Raw genomic sequence first — 26,316 nt, forward strand, 5'->3', positions numbered from 1 at the left:
TATTTGGGTATGCAGTATGCCACAATTCATACAGAAGTTTAGTTTAACCCCAAATTCGAATATAAATAATATAAACTTATCATTGTGAATATTTTATGTACGAATACAGTTAATTGCATAAATGTAGATGCTATTTATTATAATAATTGCTCTCACGAGTAAGTTTAGTAATACGAGATAAGCTTAATATTAAATGAGGTCAAATGATACACATTTCCAAGTTAAATTTATGTGAAATATTTAGATTAATGTATGCAATTTTATAGATTTGGTATTTTTATATTTATTATTTTGCATTAGTCTAATGATTGCTTCTACGAATAGTTTGATTATACAGGGTGTCCCACTGTTGGTATACTAAGCTCAAAGGAGGTTATAGTTCTGCATACTCTGAGTTCGTAAAAAATACTTATAAAATTCCAGACGCTCTTTTTTTTCAAATAGATGAATTCTTAAAACTCTATGTGTACACCCATAACAAGCAACCCGCCCAACTTTGCCACCCGCACGTGAGCTATCGTTTAAGATTATGTTTTCATAGACAAAATGCTCACATTAGCGAAGCGGTATATGCCGGCTGCGCGAAGCTAGAGAAGAAAACAGGGATTTTCAGGAAAAATTTAGCAAACAATTTTTGACGTAAGTAATTTTGTTGTTTAAGTATTTTTTACGTGATCAGTGTATGCAAAACTACAAGTCCCTTCGCGCTTAGTATACCAATAGTGGGACACCCTGTATAATTAGCTTAAAAAGCCAAAAAAGATTGTATTTCGGGCTCTTTATTAATATTATGCGTATCGTTTTTAACATCTTAAATTTACTACCTTTTAAATTTAACAGACTAATACATAAAGATTGATAAATAATGCTCAATATGTATTGAATGTAGAAACATATAAATTTAATACAGGTGCCCAAAGTAGCACTTCTTGCTTACTTCATAATATATATTATTTTCCTTTTATATTATTTTTCCTTCCGTAAGAATAGTCAATTTTTGTATTCAATACACGATGTTAGAAAGCGATACGCGGAAAATGCTGAAATCAGTATCTTTACTGATTGGCTTGGGATGAATTATCTTTTCCGCTCAATTAGGATTCATAAATATTATATGGCTTTCTTTAGATAATCAATTTAAACGTAGGATTTCCATATTTATCTATATAATAAAAATGAATCACAATGTGTTGATAAGTGTAAAGATCGAGAACGGCTCTATAAATTTTTTTAAACATGTTTGTTATGTTACAAGCAAGGTTCTTACGGAAACACGAAAAAGGGGCAATGGAACATCGCCCATCTGGTGCTGGGGCAGCTATTCAATATAAAATGTATGATATTAAGATTTCGCAAGTCAATTGATTGAAGGTTATCAAGTCACGCCTTCATATTTGCAAGAGTGCGTCATGAATATGTTGTCAACCATAATATTATAACGAGTTATTAAACTACATTCAATTTTGGCAATTTGTTAATAAGCTTACGCAGTATTATTTTCGGGTTTTAAATTTTTAAAGTACAAAAAATAGTAAATACATATTTTACCATTTGTATTTCTGAAATATTTCAATTATGATAGGTACTCGTTATAATACGTTGGGCGAGGTAAAAGTTTAAGAAACATATAATTAATTATTCGTTGTATAAAAAACTAGAACTGCTCACGTCATTTAAACGGGACAGGTAATTCAAAAATGTTGTGTGGTTTTATGAAACCACGGTAAAAGTGAAACTGTTCGAACGGTTCCGAACACTGCTTTGTGTAGCGCATGTCGCGTGACGGTCGGCTGCCGAGTAGGTATACCTACTCGGCAGCCGCGATACACGCGACATGCGCTACACAGAACAAAAAGTTGGAGACGATGTAATAAAAGTTTCACTTTAATAATATTTCTGTAGCCCTGTTACTAAAATCCAACTAAGTTAAAGGCTAAAAAGGCAATCTTAAATTTAGTTTACCAGACAACCCTGCCAGTAATTTGTAAACAAGCTAGCAGTTTTAATACTTCCCCTGTCGATAGTCCAAGGGAGGTATTGAGGTCGTTTAGGGCTCGTTTAATCGAATCAAGTGCTGACGTAGCACTTTCGTCCCGATTGACGTAACGTGGGTCAGTAATAGATGGTGTGGTCTATAATGTATGGCTTTAGTTTGGTAACTGTTTATGTTTTGTTTCTGTAAGGGTAGGGATTTTGTGAGAATTGTGTGATAGGTGATAGGCTTGTGTGGATTTTTACATATTTTATAATGTTTTATTTATGATTATTGAATTCTATGTGCTGCTGCTGTAGTTCTCCTGATAATGTAAATGCGAATTATGATGTAGATGGCTGTCTGTTGAGGTTGTTTGTTAACTAATCACACTGGAACGGCTGAACGAATTTCGCAACGGAAAAAGCAGATACTCTTCTTTATGCAGACGAGCGTAGCTGCGAACTGAAACTTGTAAAGAATATTTTCGAATTCCGTGAGGGCAAAAATTCGTTCATTATTTTTCCGTTGCATTCCAGAACGTTCGAGCTCTTTTTTAAATATTTTCGCTTTATTTTCAAGTCTCTCGACGTATCCCTCTCGAGTCTTAACTGACGGTGTTTGTTAAAGCCTTACTTGCGAGGATCACACTCATTGGCAGTTCGATCCAAGAGCTTTTCTGGCTGCACGCCAGCGTTCATCAAATGCCTTTTGTTTTTACAATGTCTTTAATTTAATGAAAATATCTTAAAACATTGTATTTTATAAGATGAGTTTCTAATAATTATACTTAAAATGAGTAGCAGTTTGAGAAAGAATCAAGAATTTAGAGAAAACTTTTACGACAAAAGGGGTAAACACATTCAAATTATCACCACATACAGGTAATATCATAAAATATACCATTGAAATTAGAATTTCCGTCATTAATTAATTTATAATATTCTAACGTTATCAGACTTTGGTTACTCCTATGAAATTTCATCATAATTAGACAAGATTTAGTCTATTATTTTTTTTAATAGCGTAGGGTTTCTGTGTCAATTTATATTCCTGTATCATTAAACCCAATGATATTGCTCTACAGTTGACAAGTTCTTATGCTTTATCACCCACAATAAAAGTCAAACAACCAACAAGCTTAGTATACAAGAACCAACAGCAATTTTATTATATCGCGAGCGGGATCGAATGCATCAAATAAAAATAAGCAGTGCAATATATTGAATTCTTATCGACACTCGCATCATTACATGTGAGGCGGAGTCGATGTCGGTTCTGTTCCGGATATTGCACTGCATATGCCAACGATTGCTATCTCGAACGCGTACCTATGTTGTTATGTGCGCCTGGTACTTTATACTTGGTTGACAATGTTTTTGAAGATAAAGAAATAAGTTGCTTATGGGTTAGTTGGTTTTGTTATGTAGGGGATAATGTGAATAAACCATCTGTTTTTAAAATTATATTCATTAGAAGTCTTACACTTCTTGGGTAAGAAAGCAGAAACGTAACTATGGAATATGAATACCAGTTACCTTGGTACTATGTTAATTTTTTTGCACTAAATCAGATTACAAATATTAAAACTAAATTAAAACCAGAGAGTCAATGAATGTCATTTATTTTCATGGAAATATATTCACCGAAGCTCATATTCATTACTGGGATAGTTTACAAAGTTGGAGATAAAAGGTCATTCGCAAATCCGCACTCCCAGCCACAATCAATCGAGGTCGTTGGAATTGAAAGGAGGAGAAATAGTCAGATATCGCGGGAGATATCGCAAACCCTTGGGACAAATAGAGGTATAAATCTCGGTTAAACAAAGATAACTAATACACGTATTTCTGAGAGGAATTGGATATCTGAATTTAATTAATTTCGGATGTTCGATTCGCGTGCTGCGGCTGATAACATTTGCTTGATTGGAATTTGATAAAGGTCTTTTTTAATGGAGAGATAAAAATAAACAGATGCGTATTGTATTTTGCATAATTAAAATTATTCTTTGGCGTTACAAAAATACGAGTTTGAAATATTCCGATTATTTTATAAGGAGTGTGTGTTGCTCTATAAATTTTTTATTTTAATTTATAAAGTAGTCCATTCGATAAGTAGTAAGTAATTTTACATGCATTATTTACTAATTCTTAGAAAAATGAAAAGGAAATAATTATTTGAATACAAGCAATTATTCAATTTATTAGTTAAAAACTGCAAAATGCATAGAGTATTCGGATGCAAAGCAGTAACTTTCCTTTGAGTTTTCCAATTAAGCAATTTATTGGAAGTTGTAATAATAATAAGATAACGGCTTCATGAAAAAACTGTTCAAAGAATAATAAATAATTTGGAAAATCCAAAAGTGCACGCCTCATAATTTTTTTTTAATAATTATTTATTAATTATTATTTTTGTTTATTTAATAACAATTAAACCACATCGAATCAGACCCTGAAAAATGAAAGGGTCCTATTCCTGAGCATACTCAAGCGTAAGAGAAAAAAAAAGACTCGATTAGTAAAGTATTTCGGTCGCTATCGTGTTAACAAGAAAATCCTCCGCACATACAGACACACGGACGTCCAAGACAGAACTTTTTTAAACTGTTTTTTAACTAGTTTAAATAACAAAAATGACATCAAAAATATCATGAATGTTAAAAATAGTGTTTTTTCTTAATATGTGTGTGTATGTATTATCTTCTTCTTCTTCTTCTTCTCTTAAATAATGGCTCCACCCAATAAAAAGGGACTTCGCCAATGTCCAGTATATATGGGAGAAACAGGACTCAAATTTCAGTCAGTTAGACTTGTGCAGATTTGACATTTAACATTTGGTACTGAGTGGGAAAATGCAGAAATTTTGATCAACTTGGAGCGGCTAGAACAAACACATAAGACAATACAGGTTATATATATTACAGACAACAGGAAACACTAATATGATTTATAAATATAATAAGGGGTTAATATTTTAGTTTATTATAGGAAATAAATTTAGATAGAATTTCAACAAATTTGGAAGGCACTAAGGACAACAGACATTTAAAATTTGTGGGACGAGGAATTTCAGGAGGGAGGACATCCAGTAATGAAGAACGAAGCTTGGTACATTCAAAGAACAGGTGGTCAGTAGTTCCTTCGTCCAATCCACACTCACAAATAGAGTGATCTCGTACTCTGATTTTCGCCAGATGGACAGGAGTACACGCATGGCCGAAGCGGAGCCGACAGATAGTGGATGTTACTGGTTTGTCGAATTTACGAAAGCGGAAAAACCATGGTTTGTGTGGAATAGTAGGCTGAATGTCCCAATAAAATTTACCTTTTGTGCGGCTGGATTCTTGCCAAAGATTCAACCACTTCCTGTCTAAACGTGATTTTGATAGTGGAACAAGGTCTTGACTGTAATTACTAAAGTGAGTATTGCAACCCACTTGCGTAGCAGACTTAGCCAAAGAGTCAGCCATCTCGTTACCCCCTATACCAATATGACCTGGTATATAAGTGATTTGAACGTGGAGACCCTTATTGAGGCAATTTAAAAGAGCCACACGGATTCTCAAAATCAAGGGGTGACAAGATCTGGATCGAAAGGGATTAGATAGGAGAGCCTGGAGGCAGCTTAATGAGTCAGAGAATATAACAGCTTTATCAAGGTTGTGAGAGCTAATGAAAGTGAGGGCTTCGAGGATGCCTGTAGCTTCACCAGTGTAAACAGTGGATAAAGGGGGGCACTTAAACTGGAGAATAATGCTGGATTGAGGGTACCAAACAGCGACTCCCACACATGACATATCGGACATTTTTGAGGCATCGGTAAAAAAGAGGTGCCAATTGGGCCATTTATTGGCTACAATTTCATTAAATGTAGCATTTGCATTAATTGTATGTTTAGTTACGCCACAATTTAAAAGTATAGGTGGATTGTACGTAAGGGACTGGTAGTTAACAGAGAAGAGAGGATATAGTTCAAACTGAACAGTAGGGTCAGGCAGACGGGAGAATCTTATGAAGCTTTTCAGTAAACAAGGAAAATTAGCAGAGGGACGGAGATTTTGACTAGTGGAGATTTGAAGGAGATTATGTAGCTTGGGCCAAAGGATATGGGAAGAGTTATAGATAGATTTAAAAAAATATTTATCACACAGATACTGCCTGCGAAGAGCTAGGGGAGGGTCAACACACTCAACCTGCAGGGCGTTAACCGGGGTAGATTTCATTGCTCCGGTAATCAAGCGTAGACAGCGAGATTGCACTTTGTCTAGTTTATTCAGTGCCGTCTTATTACATGGATCGAGTATGAAAGACGCATAGTCTAAGTGACTACGCACCACGGCATTATAAATAAGTTTCTGACAGTATGGGTGGGCCCCCCACCACACTCCTGCCAGAGAACGTAATATATTAATCCCTTTTTCGCATTTTTGACTGATGTAGTTAACATGAGGGGAACCAGACAACCTAGAATCTAATATAACGCCCAGATACTTAACTTTATTGGTGACTGGAATTGGCTCATCGCCAAGTATTAAGGTTGGTGCGGGAATGTGACGCTTTTTAGTGAAAACTACAACACAACATTTTGGTACAGACACAGACATACCATGCTCTGATAGCCAGTCACGAAGATACGACAAAGCTGAATTAAGGCGCGAGGTGATTTCATCCATGTCATGGGAATGAGCAAATAGGGTTATGTCGTCTGCATATTGAAGTATGTCACAGAAAGATGTGACTGTCGTATCCAAGTTGAAAGTGTAGATCGCATATAGGAGGGGACTTAATACCGATCCTTGAGGGAGCCCCTTCCAGGTAAGCCTAGTGGAAGAAATATGAGAGATAAGGCGCACTTGGATGGATCTTGACATTAAAAGATTGCAGATAAATCGTATCATCCTCACTGGGATACTCAGCTGTAACAATTTGTTTCTGAGTAACGGAAGAAGTACGTTATCGTAGGCTGACGCTATATCTAAAAAGACGCCTACCAAATACTGTTTTCTTTCAAAGGCCGACCGAATGTCTGTGGATAAAATGCCTAAACAATCCAGTACGCTCATACCCTTTCTAAATCCAAATTGAGACCGGGATAACAGTCCCCTATTTTCTACAAGCCACTCAAGTCTATTTTTAACCATGTGTTCAGCTATCTTAGACAGACACGAAGAAAGGGCAATTGGTCGATAGGAGTCGGCACAAGAGGCTTGTTTGCCTGGTTTTAGTATAGGAATTATGAGGTGTGATTTCCAAGAGTCAGGGATGTAACCGAATTCATAAAATAAATTTACTAAGTTTAAAAAGTACTGTTTGGTTATGGGACCGGATTGGCGTATGAAAGAATAAGGAATGCCATCTAATCCGGGAGAGGAGTCTAAGAGGCCGCTGAGGGCTACATTTAGCTCCTCTAGGGAGAATATGGCTTCCATATTGTTATCATGAGACGAGACGAGCGGACCAGTGGCCATAGGGAAAGAATCTAAAGAAGGGACAAAGGGAGGGGAGAACTTATCAGTGAACTCTTCAAGCCACACTGAGGAGTCATTGGAATCTATATCGTTACAAGAAAGAGAGCCACGAAATTTGCGTATGTTCTTCCAAATAACTGTTGCAGGTGTTCTAGGCGACAGACTCTCGCAAAATGTTTGCCAGCCTGCTTTCTTTTTATTTTTAAGAAAAAGCTTGGTACGCGCGGCTATTCTTTTATAATATATAAAATTGTCAACGGGCATGGAAGCATTATACTGAATTTCGGCCTCTCTTCTTGAGTTGACAGAAGCTGAGCATTCATCGTCCCACCATGGCGGAGAGACTTTGCGAGAACCAGAGTTAGAAACGGATTTAAGAGGGATATTATTCGCTGCTGCATTTTTAATACAATCCACAAAGTCAGAATAAGTATGTAGATCATTATCAAGAGAAACGGAAGGAAGGGACTCAACCAGATTGTCAAGACCAGTAGCGTAATCCTGCCAGTTTGCTTTACAAAGTCTATACATGAGTAGGGGTGGGAAAGGGGAAGTCAATGGGATAACAGACTGGGAAAGAGAAGAAAGAAGAGGAAAGTGGTCGCTACCATGAGTACTAGAAAGAGTTAAATTGGTGAGGGATGGAGCCAAGGAGGAAGAACAAATACATAGATCAACCACAGAGGAGAGACTCTGATTAGGAAGGACTCTCCTAGTGGGAGATCCATCGTTAATTACACAGAGGTCAAGGTCATCAAGCAGATCCATTAGCAGGTGTCCAAATGTATTGCAAACTGAAGATCCCCAAGAAGTGTGCTGAGCATTAAAATCGCCCAATACTAAAAGAGGAGACGGTATGGAGGAAAGTATAAGTGAAAGATCAGGTATAATAGAAGGATGAGGATGAGAAATGTAGACAGAAATAATAGAGACATTATTGCATCTTGCAGCCACAGCGTTAATACGCTGATCATGCATAGGCAATAGAATACGAGAGAAATTTAAACAATGTTTAAGTAAAAGTGCTGTTCCAGCATACCCATCGGCTCTGTCATCTCGCAGACAGGAAAAGCCAGGAATCCGAAAGTGACTTCCGGGAACTAGCCATGTCTCCGAGATGGCAAAAGCTATAGGGTTGTGGGTTGAAATAAGGTCAAGTACTTCATGACATTTCGGACGAATGCTTTGAGCGTTCCACTGGAGGATTGTGAGGGCCATTACTGTTAAATAGAGAGATGAGATTTATAAGTCTATAGGCAACGTTGGTCGGTATTGAATCTGTTTTTTTAAGAAAAGTTTCTAAGGCTGAAACATAAAGCTCAACATTAGAGCTAAGTACAACCGGGGGGTCAGGGTTTTGGGATAAGGCACAACCATTCGGTTGAGTAGAGGGTAATTCCTGAGTTATTTGGCGGTGTGCAGCTACATCATATGTTTTACCTAGTGGTGCATGAGTGCGAGGGGGTATAGAATAGGTCTTTTTGTATGAAGTTTTATTAAGAGGACGAGTTTGACGAACACTATTGGATTGTTTCATAGAAGGGATGGGGAAAACAGGTGATTGTTGTGATCTGGGCGCAAAAACGAAACTGGCTGTTTCCGAAAAGGGTCTGTACACTGAAGGGGTAAGCTTAGAGGCTTCCTCGAATGAGATACCTTCTGTGGCCATCAAAAGTTTAATTGACTTTTGCCGGCTGTGTTCCGGGCAATTTTTGTCAATGGCGAAGTGAGTGCCATTGCAATGGACACATAGTGCTTGAGATTCAAAAATGGGACAGGAGTCGCCTGAGTGGTTTTGTGTACATTTGTAGCACCTCTCTTTTGAGCGGCACTGGTCGCGGATATGCCCAAAGCGACAGCACTTGTGGCACTGGATGGTTGGGTAATGGTAAATTTCTACAGGAAGTGAAGTGTATCTACAATAGATTTTTGATGGCATTGCTTGACCTAAGAAAAATAGAACCACTGTTTGGGATGGAACCCAAGTTGTAATTCCATCAAGGCTATTTTTTTTGTTAAGTCTACGTGCTTTAAGTATGCGACCGTGCCTGTTAGGGAATTCTGCACACTCCACCAAATCATCCATGGTCCATTCTATCGGTATTCCTTTTACAATACCCATGCGGGTGATATGATAGGTAGGAATGAATGCCTTAAATTTAGCTTCGGCCAAAGCAGGTAAAGATAAAAAATTATTAGCATCCTCAGCTGATGCAAACTCAACCGATATCCTGTTGCGGCCAACAGATTTTACTCCGTCTCTTAAAATATTAGGTACTTTTTGGCTAAATAAGAAAGATCCAAATTTGATCGGACGGATGGACAGGCCGGCAGAAGGATCGTTTTCTACGCGAGATACGTGGACAATGTATGGTCCATCTTCATCACCACTATATCTTATAGGATTATTTAAAATGGGATCAACAAATACAGACGGGTTAACAGGTGAAATGGGATCAGATGGAACAAAGCGTTTGATTGGAGATTCATCTGTAGACTCAGGTGACGGACACCTTTGCCTCTTATTCTGAGAGATGTCCAATTCCATGCTTCTTTCCTGGACGTCCGGGGGTTTAGGATCGGGTGGATCAGGGCCCATATTAGTGAATTGTTAGTACACTTACCACTATAACCACAGACTAAACACTTAAAGACGAACACAAAACAGCTCAAAGTGAATATATTATTGTTAAAATAGCCAAAACACTAAATTAATAACCCAAACACGTGTGACAGAAATCACGCCAAATGTCAAAGTCATGTATTATCTTACAAGTGCAATGTATGATACATAAAGACATTTTAAGTTTGAAAAATCAGATGTTTTGCGCGAAGTGACAGTAGTACCCACCTCAACGCTTCGCTTATGAGGCGTGCAATAAATCGTGGCATAACCTATTAAAAAAGCTATGAAAGAAAAAACTTAAATATAGAGAATGAAGGTTTCCGTGAAAAATTCAAAGATTTATTTAAAGTTTATTCATGCTATCGCGGAGTTCTTGACTTTAATAGTTGTAATAAGGCAGTGCCGCTTATAACAGTCTAAGCTAGACTTTTAATTAACATCATTATTTTAGCGTAAGAGAATGTTTGAATTATTTATTCAAAGATAACCGGGTAATTATGAAATTATACTAGTAGCTGGTAGTCTAGTTATCAAGTCACAGAAAGAACTTTCTTATAATAATATTTACGTACATTACGATTCTTATATTAATTCTAAATAATTATTTATTATCAAAGTTATTTTATGTTATATGTAATTGTTAAAATCTAATAGGTACGTTTAGAAAATATTATGGAGTGATGTTTTTGTTTACTTTTTTTAATACAATTAAATAATACATATTAGAACTTTACTTCTCCAAAAAAAAGATTATAGTAGTTTATATTTCGGAATATTTTGTTTTTTAATTTATTCTCTATTAATATTAAAATAATTTGTGTTGATTGAAAGGTACCTGTAAAAATATACAAAGACCCTACAGTTCTCATAGTCCTCATATTGTCAAGTACGAAAACACGTGCCTATATTAAAACACTAAAATTACAAATAGAAATACCAATTACAAAACTTTTAATAGTTTAATAACTTGCAAATTTCGTTCGTCAGTGAACTCGTCCTTTCACTGGCTCATCCCATTAGTCCATCGTCGGCTTTAAAACATTCATAATAAACTAAATTATGATTGGTTTTTGAATCTCATTAAAGTTAATCCTTTTGAACTATATGTAATACTAGCTTTCCGCCCGCGGCTTCGCCCGCTTTGTCTAAAACATAATAAATTATATAGGTACTAAAACCTTCCTCTTGAATCACTCTATCTATTAAAAAAAACCGCATCAAAATCCGTTGCGTAGTTTTAAAGATTTATAAGCATACATAAGAACATAGGGACAGAGAAAGCGACTTTGTTTTATACCATGTAGTGATAAGTAAGTTTTAATGTGGTTTCAATTTTTTTTAAAACTATATAATCTTGTAGCTATAACGTGAGTAAGAATAAACAAGGCATCAGCAATTTCACCTATAACAATAACCATTATATTGTGATTTCACAAAAAATAAATTGGTTGTCTTATTCAAATAATAAATCCCAACTAAAGCTTGTTTATACAAACGTTTTAAATTAATTAACACTGTTTAATTAAAATGTGTCAAATCACGTAGCGGTTAATGAAAAGAAAATAATAGAACACCTTTTAGAAGAAGTTAAAAATTGGCCGTGCTTCAAAAGTTCGGAGCGAATAAACATTGCCTAAATAAACAAGGCCGGCATTCCCTTGGAACTTTTTAGGGATTCCGTAAAAATATACTTAATTGGAGTTTAGTATAGTTTGTCGCAGCGTCCGCAGTATGAAAATGAGTTTGAAAGCGCCTACAGAGCATCGCCAACAAACTTTGATGAGGCCGTATTCGACTTGATTTACATTCATGGCTTTTTCTCTCGTCTAGATTTGTAGCTGTTGGAATTTCATTCATATATTCGTATCGCAATGTTTGTTTGGAAATATTTAAGCTTCGGCTCGTATTTTGGTTTACAGGCCTCCAATCAAATTAAGTAAAATCTGAGGTGGATTGCTTTTTAGATATTCGTGTAGGCGTAGGTGGCGGGTTTAATTTTAATCTAAAAGTTTAGCAGTTTGCTAGATAGAACATTGAACAGCAACGTAGCTTATTATTATTTGTTTTTTAAAGCGAATTGGCTGTTGTTAACATTGGGTTTTTTGAGAATTTGCCTTGGTAGATATTAAGTTCCCATGCAGACAATAAGTAAAACTGATTTTTGCATAGATAAATAATTGAAATAACCCTGGTCCCTGAGTTATTAAATATTAACTTGTTGTTTAATATTTTATAGACGCATTATTTACTTGAATTCAACAATATATTTGATAGCAATCAAATCACAACAGATTTTTTCTTTCCTTAATATTTTGTATTCTTATTGAATTTGTCGGCGGCGAATGTCTACTAGACTTCAATTTAATAAAATAATATTTTTACAAAAGAGTTTCAAGCATTGTGCTAGAAAGGAGAATCTCATTACGTAGTAAAACAACGGAGAAGTAATAAAAAATTCCATAGATTAAGAAATAATTTTCTTTGTGCATTTTCATAGCTCGAGGTGGGAAGCCATTTAATTTTTTTATCCAGTTATTCTTTATGTTATACAGTAAAGAGGTTCTGAACGAGGTTATAAAGTATACCACGTACTTAATATTTATGAGATTTAAATTAGAAGTTGTGTTGTTTCTTTTTTTGTTTTAACTTAGTCATGGATAGTGATATCAAAGAGTTATAATTTTTCTTGATTTTGTTAGCTTTTCGACTTACTAAAAAATTAAATACTCTAATTACGACAATATAATAACGCGTTAAACTACTTGAATACTTTATCGTTTTATTTGATGAAACAATTTTCTTATGTACATTAAAGCTTCAATTTTCAGAGCCTGTGAAACAGCAAAATCTACTTAGTTTAAAACTTGGTTTTAAATGATCTTCTATTTACGTTCTTCGAAGTGACACATACTTTATAAAGGGATTGCTATAAAAAGACTCAAGTTTTGTTGTGTATTATTTGAACGACTGAGCAAATAAGACGTGGGAGTTTCATACATATTCACAAAGTTTCGAGTGTTCATAAATAAACATAACTGATATACCTTACAGTCCAAACTATGTATTCAATCTCAAATAATCAAAACAATACTTATGGAAACAAAACACGTGGTTAACACATTAAAAACATATTTTTAGACAACAAACTAGTATTATCAGAATTTTATTCACATTTTTATTCACCAAGAATAATTATTATCTCTATCTGGTAATTGCTACTGCTCTACTGGTCTGTATAACAGATAGTAGTTGAATGTGACGTCATGATTTTTTTCTAAAAAGAAGTTATCATGAATTATCAAAAAATGCACTAGAATTCAGTCTAATGCCAAAATATCTTTACAGAACATATAGCCTGATTTTACGGCAATGTTTTAATTTTAAATTAATTTTAAAGTTTTTTGCTTGGTTTTTTTTACGTTTTGCTCAAACGTTAAAGTTTGATTTTCATTTCTGGATACCTGATACGTAGCCGGGATTGACAAACCTTCCAAGCAATGTTTGTAATTATGTTTGTTTATTAGGATAGAATTGTGATTTAGCATACCTATGGATTTAGGAATATTTTGGTTTTTACGTGCACTTAGCACGTTCACGTTCTATCCTATAATTTTTAGGAGTAAAGTAATAAATCTTACCGTTACTTAACAAAGCGTCACTAGGTTAGAAGAATCGCAAAGTGTGAAGAATGCAATGAATTCGGGCGTTGAATTACGGTGGAGTATGTCAGAGAGGTTATATAGCGCCCTATGGGATGGGCTGTATGTCTCCATAAAAGCTTTATGTCCCGTGAAGTGACCGACATTCCGACAGCCCGTCTGTGTGAATGTTGACTGGGTGGAATTAGAGGTCTTTGAATTTTCGCCTCTGTTATTCGTCCGTGCATGGTTGTACGACGGCGAATTTTTGGATGATTAAATTGATTGAATAGATTGAGTTTTCAAATGTTTTGTTGCATTAAAAATTTAACTCTTTAATTAAATTTTTCTATCTTCCTAAGATATAATATGATGAAGTTAACAGTTTTTTCCTATGCATTTTATTTATGCGACTTGGTTGCCATGTGGTTGACTCAGATCAAAATTATTATCTAGTATTTTCCCCATAGAAGATAATATTAATTATAAACGTGACAAATGAGGAAAGAAGAACGTTAAATTTTTCCTTTTTGTTTTTTTAATAATACCTATTAATAAGATCTTATTCGAATATCTAAAATAAGAGATTATTTTATTTGAACTTGATTTATTTTTATTTTCTATCACTTACAAGAAGGCAACACCAGTTTTGTAAATATATACAGAATAATAAATATATTACAGATTCCACAGAACAAGTGAAATAATATAGCTTTGGACTGTAACAGCCTCAAAGTCAATACAATCGTGGACAAAGCAATTTTCAGGCAGTGGATGGGTTAAGCTACATTCGATAGGATACTCGTCATATTTGGATTTTACTATACCGTTTGTGGGTTTAAGATTTTAAAGGAATTCCGTTTGATTGATGTTGTATGTGCTTCAGTATTTCAAAGAGAGCATTCTGCATCTCTTTGTTAATGATCTGTTGATTTGGTTGGTTTTCATTTTAAAACAACGTTTGTTACAATTAAAGTCTACGTAAATGATAATCTGTTCATTAATAAGTGCGTAGTGAGTTGTATGAACACTGACTTGTGATGTTCTTTATGCCTTTGTTTGTGGTTGTGTGTAAATAATATGGTAAAATAAAAAGCTGAATGATAATGGATAACAATTAATTGAGTAAAATAGTCGTACTGATAATTTTATAAACTTGAAAAGTCAAAGAGAATCTTATTACTCAGCAAATGCTCATTAGTTAAGAACAAAAAAAATAACAAAAGCCATAAATAAGGAAATGGAAGAAAACAGAACATGGAAATTAGTATTCATTTAGTGAGTATTTTTATTAGAATAGATAACGTTAATGTCACTCATCTAAACTTTTATTATACTTTGGATAGAGAGGAGAAATATTTATCTCCCGTACTTAAAAATGGGAAATCTATAATGCAATTCGAAACTATGTCTTTGATGTCTGGTAGCTACCATGGCTTAAACGCAGTACAGGACTACTGTATGTTAGGTGTAATAAAATAATCTCATTTATTTCAAACTAGATTTCCGCCCGCGGCTTCGCCCGCGTTTGCAAAGGAAAACCCGCATAGTTCCCGTTCCCGTGGGATTTCCGGGATAAAAACTATCCTATGTGTTAATCCAAGTTACCCTCTATATGTGTGCTAAATTTCATTGTAATCGGTTCAGTAGTTTTTACGTGAAAGAGTAACAAACATCCATACATCCATACATCCATACATCATTACAAACTTTCGCCTTTATAATATGTATTAGATTAGATAACATTATGTGAATTCTAACAAATCACCAGATTAACACAAGTTTTTATTAAACCGAACATTCGTATTCATTAATTTTGCACTTCTAATCTAGACTGAGAACGAATGTGCTGCAATTACTTAGTACAAGGAAGGCGACGGCTGAATTATTAGGTACATATAACTTTCAATAAACGGGTAGGTAATCAGTTTAACTGCAATGATATATTCTATTGACTGAAGCCGTTAATAATGCTGTCAGCTGACAATGAGTGTCGGCACTAAATCTGCAGGCGCATCAAAGATATGCTGATACTATAAATTTGCAGAACAATAACGATGATCCCTGATTTCAAATATAGTTAGGAATTAAGGTTTAAATGTAGATATTGAGATATACTTGTAGGTTAATAGTCGTAACATGCATTCAATAGGCCTGTTTCTATGTTTGTGCATTGTGAAGCACAGGGAACATGCGTTTATGAACCACCAAACGATTAAATTTTCGATTGAATCTACCTACTTACTCGAATAAAAGAGCAAATCTAGCACAATAATATATTATATTGTGTCAAGAGAATACGCAAGAATGCATTTTTCACTACCTAGTTTTTAACATCCTTATAAAAATAATGCACAGTTAAAACTACATTCAAGAGTGAAATGACAAAAAGTATTTAAAGGAAGAAGATGAAAATTGTAGGTTTGCAGACCTGTTTAACGATAGAGTCGTTGGAAAGTCAGTGAAATGGCATTAAGGTTACTCGATGTTAGTAAAGAATTACTCGATGATTACTATCTACTAATGCAAAATTTTTTTTCGTTGTACGGTTAGGATTACAGGGAAATATATGGTTCATAATATAATAAATACTAAATAGCAATCAGTCGTGAGGACCTCGGACTTCAAATCGATATGTCGGAGATTCGAGACCAGGGGCGTGCAGGAAATAAATTGATTTTTCAAATATTTATCTACATATGTTTATAACATCATCACTGCTCGGTTAAATCAAGAGTTTCGATGACATGTGACATCCGCCAACCAGCACTTGGCCAGTGTGGAGGACATACACATTGCCTGTACCCTCATAAGAGGCCCATGTCCTAGCAGTGGGAACATATATGTATAGGGCTGATGATGATGACGATGGTGATAGTTCATAAATATAGAAAGTAACTACGTATAGCATAGATATAAATCTATGTATACATACGTATCTCTAACTAACAGTAACAATTGCAAACTAAATCAACGTAATCTATATTCTCGTGCGTAATAGAGCATAATATATTGAGATTTCAATCCAGCAGTATGAACCAATCAGAGTGCAGGCATCAATCACACATGGTGGCGATCCATTACAATACATGGGGTGGTACATGCGAAATTGATTGCCAACTGGTGTTATTATAAATTCTATTTAAAGGAATAAGATCCTGAATAACAAGTGATACATCATTATTTATTACCTCGCCTTTTAGTATAACCACAGGTATAACTGACAGGTGATTTAAGAAAAATAATAGCCGATAACTAATTTTGATAGTCACTGTATTAAGGGTGCACTCACACACATCAGTCACCGTCACGGCACGTCACCGGACAGGATTAAAAAAAAATATGTATCAATAGTTCTAGTATGACTCTGTTCCCACACGACAGTCGCCGGCACGAAATCTATCAGTGACGTCACCGGTCAGGCACGTCAAATAATCTTTCCATACATGTATCATACTTTTATCCCCACTCACCCGGTGCCGTCACGTCTCAGTTCAGTCAGCGTCGTGCTACCGTCAATAATTGCTACATGTTCTCTAGCGTGACACACGTCTAATCACTGACTAACCTGATGTATGTGTTCAATGATTCAGTCAAACCGGCGACGTGACTGACGGACAACATGACGGTGACTGGTGTTTGTGGATACGTACACAAACCGTCACCGATCAGTCATCGGTGACTTGACGGTGACTGATGTGTGTGAGTGCACCCTTAAAGGAAGCGGTAACAAATGTTTTAACTGATAACAAATTGTTACAATAATTTTTATTGATTTATAATTAATCTATATTTTATTTAACATTTTCCATACAGTTGAAGAAAGAAAAGATTTTACAATGTTCAACGAAATTACTCTTCTGTATATTGAGCATAATATATCGTCTCTACATATTTTCTTTTTTGAGCATCAAGGTATAACATGTTCAATATATTATATTATATTCTATACTTGTGTATTGCAATTGCAATATCATGTTATTGCTAATTGCAGCAAAGCGTCTATATATTATAGCTATCTAAAGTATCAATACTTGTCGTCAGTGATGTATAGTGGATGATACGAAATCTGATCGATTAATGCATGAAGTGTTATATAATAATACTTTTATATTTAGGTACGTCAACAATTGCGAAACTAATACTTTTAAGTTAATACAATATGTACAGTTACTTTTTTGATTTTATCCAGATTAACAATTAGAATCCGGGAACTCTTAGTTAAAACGTTGAAGCTTTCAATCCACGTATCCACATGCTACTTTAAAAATTCAAAGATAAAAGAAACAGTAACTTTACTTCATAGCTTTACTTTCTATTCTTCGTGTATCGTATTGGGACGACATCCTGGAGTCTGCATATGCATTATGCACCATAGCTTCAAATTCATATTAATCTATAAAATATATAGCGTGAATTTAATATTGAATCCAGCAGATACAATATTCGGCTGACAGAAATATTGAAACGATTCCATACTGACGACCGATATGCACTTCCGAATACGTTCATAAACTCATTATTTGAGATTGGTTACATTGATAGCGTGTTACAATACCTGCGTTTCAGATTTGGACAGTTCACAGTAACTATGTGATATAGTGCTAAAATATATAATAACTGCATACGAAGTCGATATGAAATCAATCAAACATGCTTGTTATTTTATTTTAAACGCATTTCAGTATAGTTATCCAATATTAATTTTAAGGAATTCTTCATCAAATATAGTTTGCAATCTGCAAAAGATGAAATTTGTAAAATAAATATTATTAATTTATGACTGAAAACTCAATAATAGAAGTCGACGTCATTTGATCGTAACTCGTAAGTAGCTTGTAAGTAGTAATAAATCATAATTAATAATTGCTATAAATACAGCATTTATATATTTCATATTTAACAATTATAGGTACGTGTCCTGGATAATACATCCCTGTATATATTCCCCGACGATAAAAATATGGGGGTCTTCAAGCGTAGAGTGAACAGGTACCTTCTTGGGAAGAGCGTACTATTTTAGACCACATCTCAGCTAACATCAGGCGAGATTGTGGTCAAGCGCTTCCCTAAACACAATAAAAAAAAACCATGGACACAAATCGAATTTTAATAAATATTGTTAGTCTGGGTTGATATCAACTATTCATTCGGAATTGCATTAATTAACAGATTGGAATGAATACTAAATCAATACTGTTATTGGCTGCATTTTGTTTCTTTGTCATTTTGATTTAATTTATAAGCTATAGATACATTGTACGTACGATAGCCAATTTACAAAATCAGCGAATTTGTAGAATATTTATTGGAAATGACTTTTTTCTTTTGTCTTTGATTTTTGGTTTGATTGGGCGCACATTCTTTTATTATTATCTTTCTAAAATGAACAAAAACATGTTTAAAATGCGTTTGTTGGTGTGAGTGGCGAACTGAATGTTACCTTACTATATTGAAAAATATTTCTTTTGCCAAAAAATAAGTTTTAAAATCACTGAAGAAAACAATGAGGGATTTTTTGAACTCCATATACATTAAGTATAGATGCGTATTCCAATTGTAAACTGCAATTTTGTTAAAATAAATGAAAGTTGATCGTATCGATTGATTCCTTCATACTCAAGATTAACATAACATCTTTTAGAGCTTAAAGCAAGTTTTCCACAAACCACAAGCAGTACACACACAGTATAGTGCAGTATAATGAAAGTTTTCATATCAACAAGGCGATATTATACAAGGCTGGGCAGTTAGCGTCTTTAACACACATAGTTGGATAAATTGTTTTAATGTACGGTCAGAGTTGAGACAAGTTGTAACTACATTGTCCTTAGTAGTCGGTGTACAAGTGTGGAACTTTGTAAAGTAGCTTCGTGGGGTTGAGCTTGCTCATACAATTAGCTTTGGATCTAAGAATTGTATGTAAAGTATACGTAGGAACAACGTTATATTTTTAGAATATCGTAAGCTATTTGGAAAGGTGCAATATCTTTAATTGAAAATTTAAAGGTTTTTGTTATGCTTTACAATTTAAATAAAACGTTATCAATATGTGCGTGTCGTTATTAATGAAACTATTTAGCTTTGGCATCGCGGGATACTTACCTATTATTCGTTTTGCCTATACCTATATTCCTTTTATTTTTTTTGCAGTAAAAATTAATTCGCATTGATTTCTTTAATTAATTATTATCTGTAATTAATGATTACAGAATATATACTTAGTTAAGTAGAATTTATCAATCGATCAATTAATTTCAATTTAAATTCCAACAACTAAATATTTCCCATAATGATTTCCTATAAATAAATTAAATTCATTTTACCCTTATATTGGTGATTCATAACATAAGTACCTATTTAAATTGTTCTCGAAAAATAATCGGTAAGTATGCATACGAATGCATATCATTTTGCTATCAACTACACACTTGTATATGTTAAGACAGCTTTTACTTTTCACAAATTAATATTTTTATAGCTTTACTGTCAATTTAACGATCTATTGTTGACTAATAATTTTATATTTACATAATTAATGGCTTCCTTCCTTCTTCCGCGTGTAATAAAAATGTATAGAGACTGTCTTTATGGATGCGTGCTCACTCAATATTAGCACATGTTAAAATTGTGTAACACGGTAATAACAGTAACTAAGTTAGAAAAGGTATGGAGAAACGATTAAGGGGCTATAAAAGAAATTAAAGTATGTATGAGAAACAATTAAGGGGCTATAAAACTTATATCTATGACTCAATAGTTACATAAAGATTTTTATAAAGCAGAATACGTGCTGTGTTCTTTTAAAAAAATGGCGCATAGGTACCAAAATCCTTGGGAATGGCTTGGCCTATTTATATTTTTTTTTGTGTTTCTGAAAAGGGTATTCTGGCCGATCTATATTTTCTGAATCAATTAGTTAAATTTTAATTTGAATAACATTTATGACGTTTTTAACATGTGAGGTTCAAATCCTTCTATTCTATTCCATTTAACGTAACAAAGCATTCCAAAGTAAAGCTTTTGTGATAATACTAAGGTACCTACTTGTTTCTATACTACATTTCTATACACTGTGACAGTTCATTGACTTCATTGCATATTGCTATAACTCGTCTATTGAGAACTGCACATTCTGAATGGTTTTCTTTGTATAATTTTTACATTGGAAGTCTAGCTCATTAACATAATGATGACTATTAACTATAAACGATCTCAGCGGAATTCAAATTAACATTTTAGACGTATTTTACATAATTCACAATCTAGATCATGCATAATCTTAGCAATCTTAAAAAATACCCATTTTTTAAGGTCATAAGCGTCCAAAAATTTCGTAATACAGAGAATAAACGTATTTTTGTTGATAGCATTGAATAATAAGCAATAGAGCTTCCTTTAATAAACAGATGTTGCAATATGTTTTTCAAATATACATAAATTTTATGCGGGTATTTTTTCTAAGAAAAGATTAAGAACACATTGCAAACTTTTGGTCTTTTTTTTAGTTTTAAATTAATTAAAATGGACTATGCTAGTATAAATCAATCTTAGACATGCAATTTGTTTATGATTATTGATCATACATAATTACTCATTAAAATATGACACGACTTTCATTCATATTTCTCACTTATTAACGAATTTCATAATCTAATCACTCAAAGTAATTATAAACTTGAGGCAACACAAACATTTCGCTTGAGTGTTAGTCGTCACCAAATTAGAGGCTTGGTCAATGCAATCACGAACTAATTACGATGTTGTTGACTTAATATAACAGTTATTATTGTAATCAAACAAGTCAATTGTGTATTTGCGAATGCGTAGAGCGGTGATTGTTATTGTAACAGTTATATTTGAATGTGTAATACAGTGCAAACAGTGTATGTGCTTGTAGGTAAACATTTTTGTGAACGTGTATATTAAGTGTAAATAAAGTGTAGTTGTAAATAATCTGTGTTGTGTATGTGGTTGTGTAGAACTATGTCGTTAAAAATACATGAGCATACATTTTAGAGCAATTTATGCACGAAAGAAGTGTGAATTCTACAAGGATTTTTGTTGAGGTACGTTGATATTTTGTCCATAAAATATACAGATAACTTATGATTTATAGATCTGAAATCAATTATAATAAATCTCAACGAAAAGAAATCTTGAGTACAGTTAATATGGATATTTTAGATATATAAATAAGTTAAAATGTTTACGTGTTATGTTGTCAAAGATGAACAGCCTTTTTAAAGGAAAACTAGGGTTTTGACAAGACAGGAAATCCAACTTGTAAGAAGACTCGATGAATGCAGTTCAAAATAAATTTTAAATAGTTTGAAATTTACAAAGTTTATACATAAACTAGCGACCCGCCCCGGCTTCGCACGGGTGCAATGCCTAAACACACTACAGAAAAACTGTGAACGTTGTATATAAAAACATAGCGGCCCGCTCCGGCTTCACGGGTATAAAATAGATAACCGGGCGGCCGGCCGGTACCCACCGCAAACGCTACGTCCCGCAATTTTTAAATCTGTAATATCTTCGAAAATATTCACTTAAATCATACGGTGTAAAGCGCCATATAGATCTATATTAAATGAACAATGTTTTCAAGGTATTTAATTGGTTAAGGATTAATGCTGTATTGGTTAAAATCGCTTCGAAAATTAGCCATTATTTGTCGTAAAAAGTAAATGACAAAAAAAGTTATTGTGGGTTATCCATAAGAGATAGACATATACCATCGCGGACTTTTCTGTGGACCATTTCAATGTGTATAATACTTAGTACATTATTTTGATAAAACTCGTAGGGTTCAGCCTGCGTTTGCAATGGAAGCGGAAAAAATGTATTTTTTTACGACATCACATTAGAAACCTGAAAAATAACAGTACTTCTCCACTATTTAATGGATGTTATCATACATATAAACCTTCCTCTTGAATCACTCTATCTATTAAAAAAAACCGCATCAAAATCCGTTGCGTAGTTTCAAAGATTTAAGCGTACAAAGGGACATAGGGACATAGGGACATAGGGACAGGGAAAGCGACTTTGTTTTATACTATGTAGTGATGATCGTATCGAGAGCGATAGTTTGCCAATACATATATTTACCAATGCCAGGTCAATGAAATACTTAAAATGCTTAATATTTGCAATAACCATTAGCAACGATGATAAAAATCTTGCATCAATATGATGCGTATAATCTCTATATTTTATACTTTGTACTGCTTTTTATATAACTGAAGATGATGTATCGAAAGTTGTAGTTTTAGTGGTAAAAAATAATATTAGAGCTCCTGAAGTATAAAAGTAATAAAAACAAGTCTATCGGTCTATCAAATATACATATAATTTCTATTATCAATATTTTTATAAATAATTATAATAATAATCGGTCAAGCCGTTTCCGAGCACATAAGGTTACAAATATGCACAAATACGAGTATTTCATACAGATGTAACAAATGAGTATTTTATGGTTTCTATAAAGGTTTGCGGTTGATAGCACATAATGACATGTAATACAGCAATAGGCTCTCATATCTTTTTTCTAGTCTGGAGTAATTTCATTTCTGCTGGAGCTTTAATCTATTCATGGGTGATGAATTTCTATACAGGCTTATACGATTTATATTTATAGTATGCATTACTCTAGTAATTCTTTAAACAATATTGCAGAAGACGTAGATGGTAAGGTATTTAAAGGTATTGTGAGGGCCGATCTTTTGGGAAATGAGGTATTCATAGACAAACTCAAATCTAGAGATTTAATAATAATTTGCTTTTAAAAATAGAACTACTAAATCGTGAAATTCCGGACACATGTACTATTTACGATTTAAATTTAATAAATGTTTTTTCAAATAAATTCTTTCTTTTCTGATAAAGAAAAACGTATTTACTAAACAGCTGGTATTATAGAAGCAATATACGTTTTATCACAATTATTCATCATTGTGTATTTTTCATTTTCATCGAAATGCAAAACCTATCAAAGCAAAATATTTTCAACGACGTAGCTTCGAATATTTCAATTGCTTTGTTAGCAAATTAAACAAAAACTTTGTTTTAAATATTGTAAAATAAAAAATAAAAATTAATTTATATACGATACATGAATTTGAGTATATTGGGAAAAGGTCAGAGTAGTAGGTAGTTACTATTTAATATAATCTGTGGTATGTAGTAGAGATACAGGAAAAAAAGTGTGGAGACATCTGTAGCTCTATACTAAGCGTTATTTCTAATAATTTACGTATAACAACATTTTCTCATAATTTATCGAAAACACCTTTTTATACAATAATCCAAAAACATTAATAAATTATGTGCATATTTGTTCTGAGTTCATTGAATCCAGTCTATTTCAATAGGGCGAGATAATTTTTCAAATGCCTGAGACATTTATTTGGTTTGTTTTTCATACACCAGTTAATCAAACTTCCAGCAACAAATTATTAGTACTACCTATATCTCATTTTCGTTTACATATAGAGTGTTTAATGTTTGTTTAATCTGGAACGAGCTAGAGACTATGAAACTTTGGTAATTATTCCAAGTATTAATGATGAGTCATTAGTTAATTTAATCATACAAATGGATGTAATGATTAATGTTGGATAATTCGTTAATTATTCCAAAACTTGTAGGGCCGTATTTCAGCTCTGCGAATAGATGTTACATGGCTGGTGAGGTACCTACCCGTGTTTTCGTTGAAATTAAATTATAAAAAATCTCTATTTTGCTAATTTAAAACAAGGAAAAATTATTTCGAAATGTACCTAATCATTTGATTTTTTTTGCAATGCTGTTTGTATTTATATGAATAAAAATCTTATGATGGGGAAAACAATTGAATATTTGCATTGTATTTATATGAATAAACATGTAATGATGAGGAAAATTGTATTGAATATTTGTATATATATTTTTCTAATCGTATTGATATTTCATGTTGATTGTATCTTTATAAAAAAATTATTGACCATCCTTTTCTTTCCAGGTCACAATGTGGATACTCCTCCTCCTTTTCATGCCGGTGGTGTGGAGCCAGCAGCCCTGGGTGCCGTGTTCAGAGCTCAACGACGACCTGCGCTACCCTTGCCGGTGTAAGGTCCAGGTGGACAGAGCACTTCAGCTGAGGATATTAATGAACTGTGACCATGTGGTCTTCCCTGGCGACTTTCCGCCGTTGCCGTATGGCGCGCCTATAGTGGCGTTCAGTCAACGATGGGCTGGACAACAGTCCTTGCCAACTCAGGTATTTATTATTTATATAAGTAAAAAGAAGGATATCTATACTAGGTATTAGTATACCTATATATAGTATATAGTATATTAATATTATAAAACTGAAGAGTTTGTTTATTTGTTTGAACGCGCTAATCTTGGGAACTACTGTTCCGATTTGAAAAAATTCTATCGGTGTTAGATAGCCCATTCATCGAGGATGGCTATAGGCTATATATCATATCGGAGCACAGCTAGTTATTACTAAATATAAGAATATACAAGGCAAATATAAGAATGACTACGTGCTTATTACTTGGTATTAAAACTCAGGCACAAATTACGGTCCACTTATATTAAATTTTCGTTCAATTAGTTATACCCATTCGGAATACTGCTTACTGAAAGATCATCAAGAAAATTCATTGAAAAAAAGAATACTTACATCTTTCACATTATTATTTTAGTAATTGTACGATAATAATAATCCTTAATACTAGGATCTTATCTCATTATAGGTAAGCCTTGTGCGCAGTTAAGCTTAGTCCGGGATAAACATTGATTAAGGCGTTTAGAAGGTTCACAAGGTTAAATAAATAATGTAGGATTCAATTTATATGTCTAAATTATATGTATTCTTACTAGATATTTTTTCTTATAATTATAGTAATCACATTAAAGAATCTAATTGTTATTTTTAGATAGAAAACTAAATGTGTTTAAAACGTTATAATCACAGCATTTTGCTGAATTATAGCTAAGCTCAAAGCTTAGCTACTAGAAAACAGTTATACTTACCTATACATATATTCCATAGCAATAATTACTCTAAAATAAACGAAGCTTAGTATTGTTTATTATACTAAATATATAATCCGCAAATGCTGCAGCCTTGGTACAATTTACAAGTGAACGGTAGAGTGCGTGAGAAAGGATAGAATGATAGTCATTTCCGCATTACAGTCTTGTGGTATTTGCATAGATAGCTCACAATGGCGAATAAAATAAATCCCTTGTAATGTGTCTTGGAATGGCTTATATTTTATATGCAAAAGTAAATACAGCCAAGCGTGTTATATGGTGATTGGCGGGTTCCGTACACGGAATTTTTAATGCTTAAATGTTTAATGATTTTTGGAACAGTAAAGTAGAGGGGTTGTTCGCAAATTAAACAGATTTCGCTGTTGGTATGCAGATAATATATGGACTGGAATAATTTATGGGTTTTTTTTATGTGGGTACGCGGTTTTATATGAATTACAAATATTATGGTTAAATGCTTAAAACTTTTATAAATTAACCGTTTGTGTTAAATTTATTTCAAATAGGTCTTTCACTATTTCTATTAAAAATTAAATTTCTGAAGACC

The 26,316-nt window shown here is 33.6% G+C and overlaps 1 protein-coding gene across 4 annotated transcripts in view; it reads left to right on the forward strand.

Moving 5' to 3' along the window:
• LOC149908374 (uncharacterized) overlaps positions 1-26,316 on the forward strand; it is a 61,804-nt gene that overhangs the window by 25,934 nt on the left and 9,554 nt on the right. For 3 of the 4 annotated variants that reach the window (XM_090101859.1, XM_090101857.1, XM_090101858.1), the window contains one exon: positions 24,721-24,978. In XM_090101859.1, coding sequence (XP_089957985.1) covers positions 24,727-24,978 — 252 coding nt within the window. In that variant the 5' untranslated portion in view covers positions 24,721-24,726. Of the gene's footprint in view, positions 1-21,682; positions 21,779-24,720; positions 24,979-26,316 lie in introns of those variants that run through there. The other variant, XM_090101856.1, reaches the window with a different exon arrangement.

The sequence above is a fragment of the Colias eurytheme genome, chromosome 5, assembly GCF_061535395.1.
Source record: "Colias eurytheme isolate Ceu_HAF_F1 chromosome 5, ilColEury1 Martin Lab GWU primary, whole genome shotgun sequence".
NCBI classification, from domain to species: Eukaryota; Metazoa; Arthropoda; class Insecta; order Lepidoptera; family Pieridae; genus Colias; species Colias eurytheme.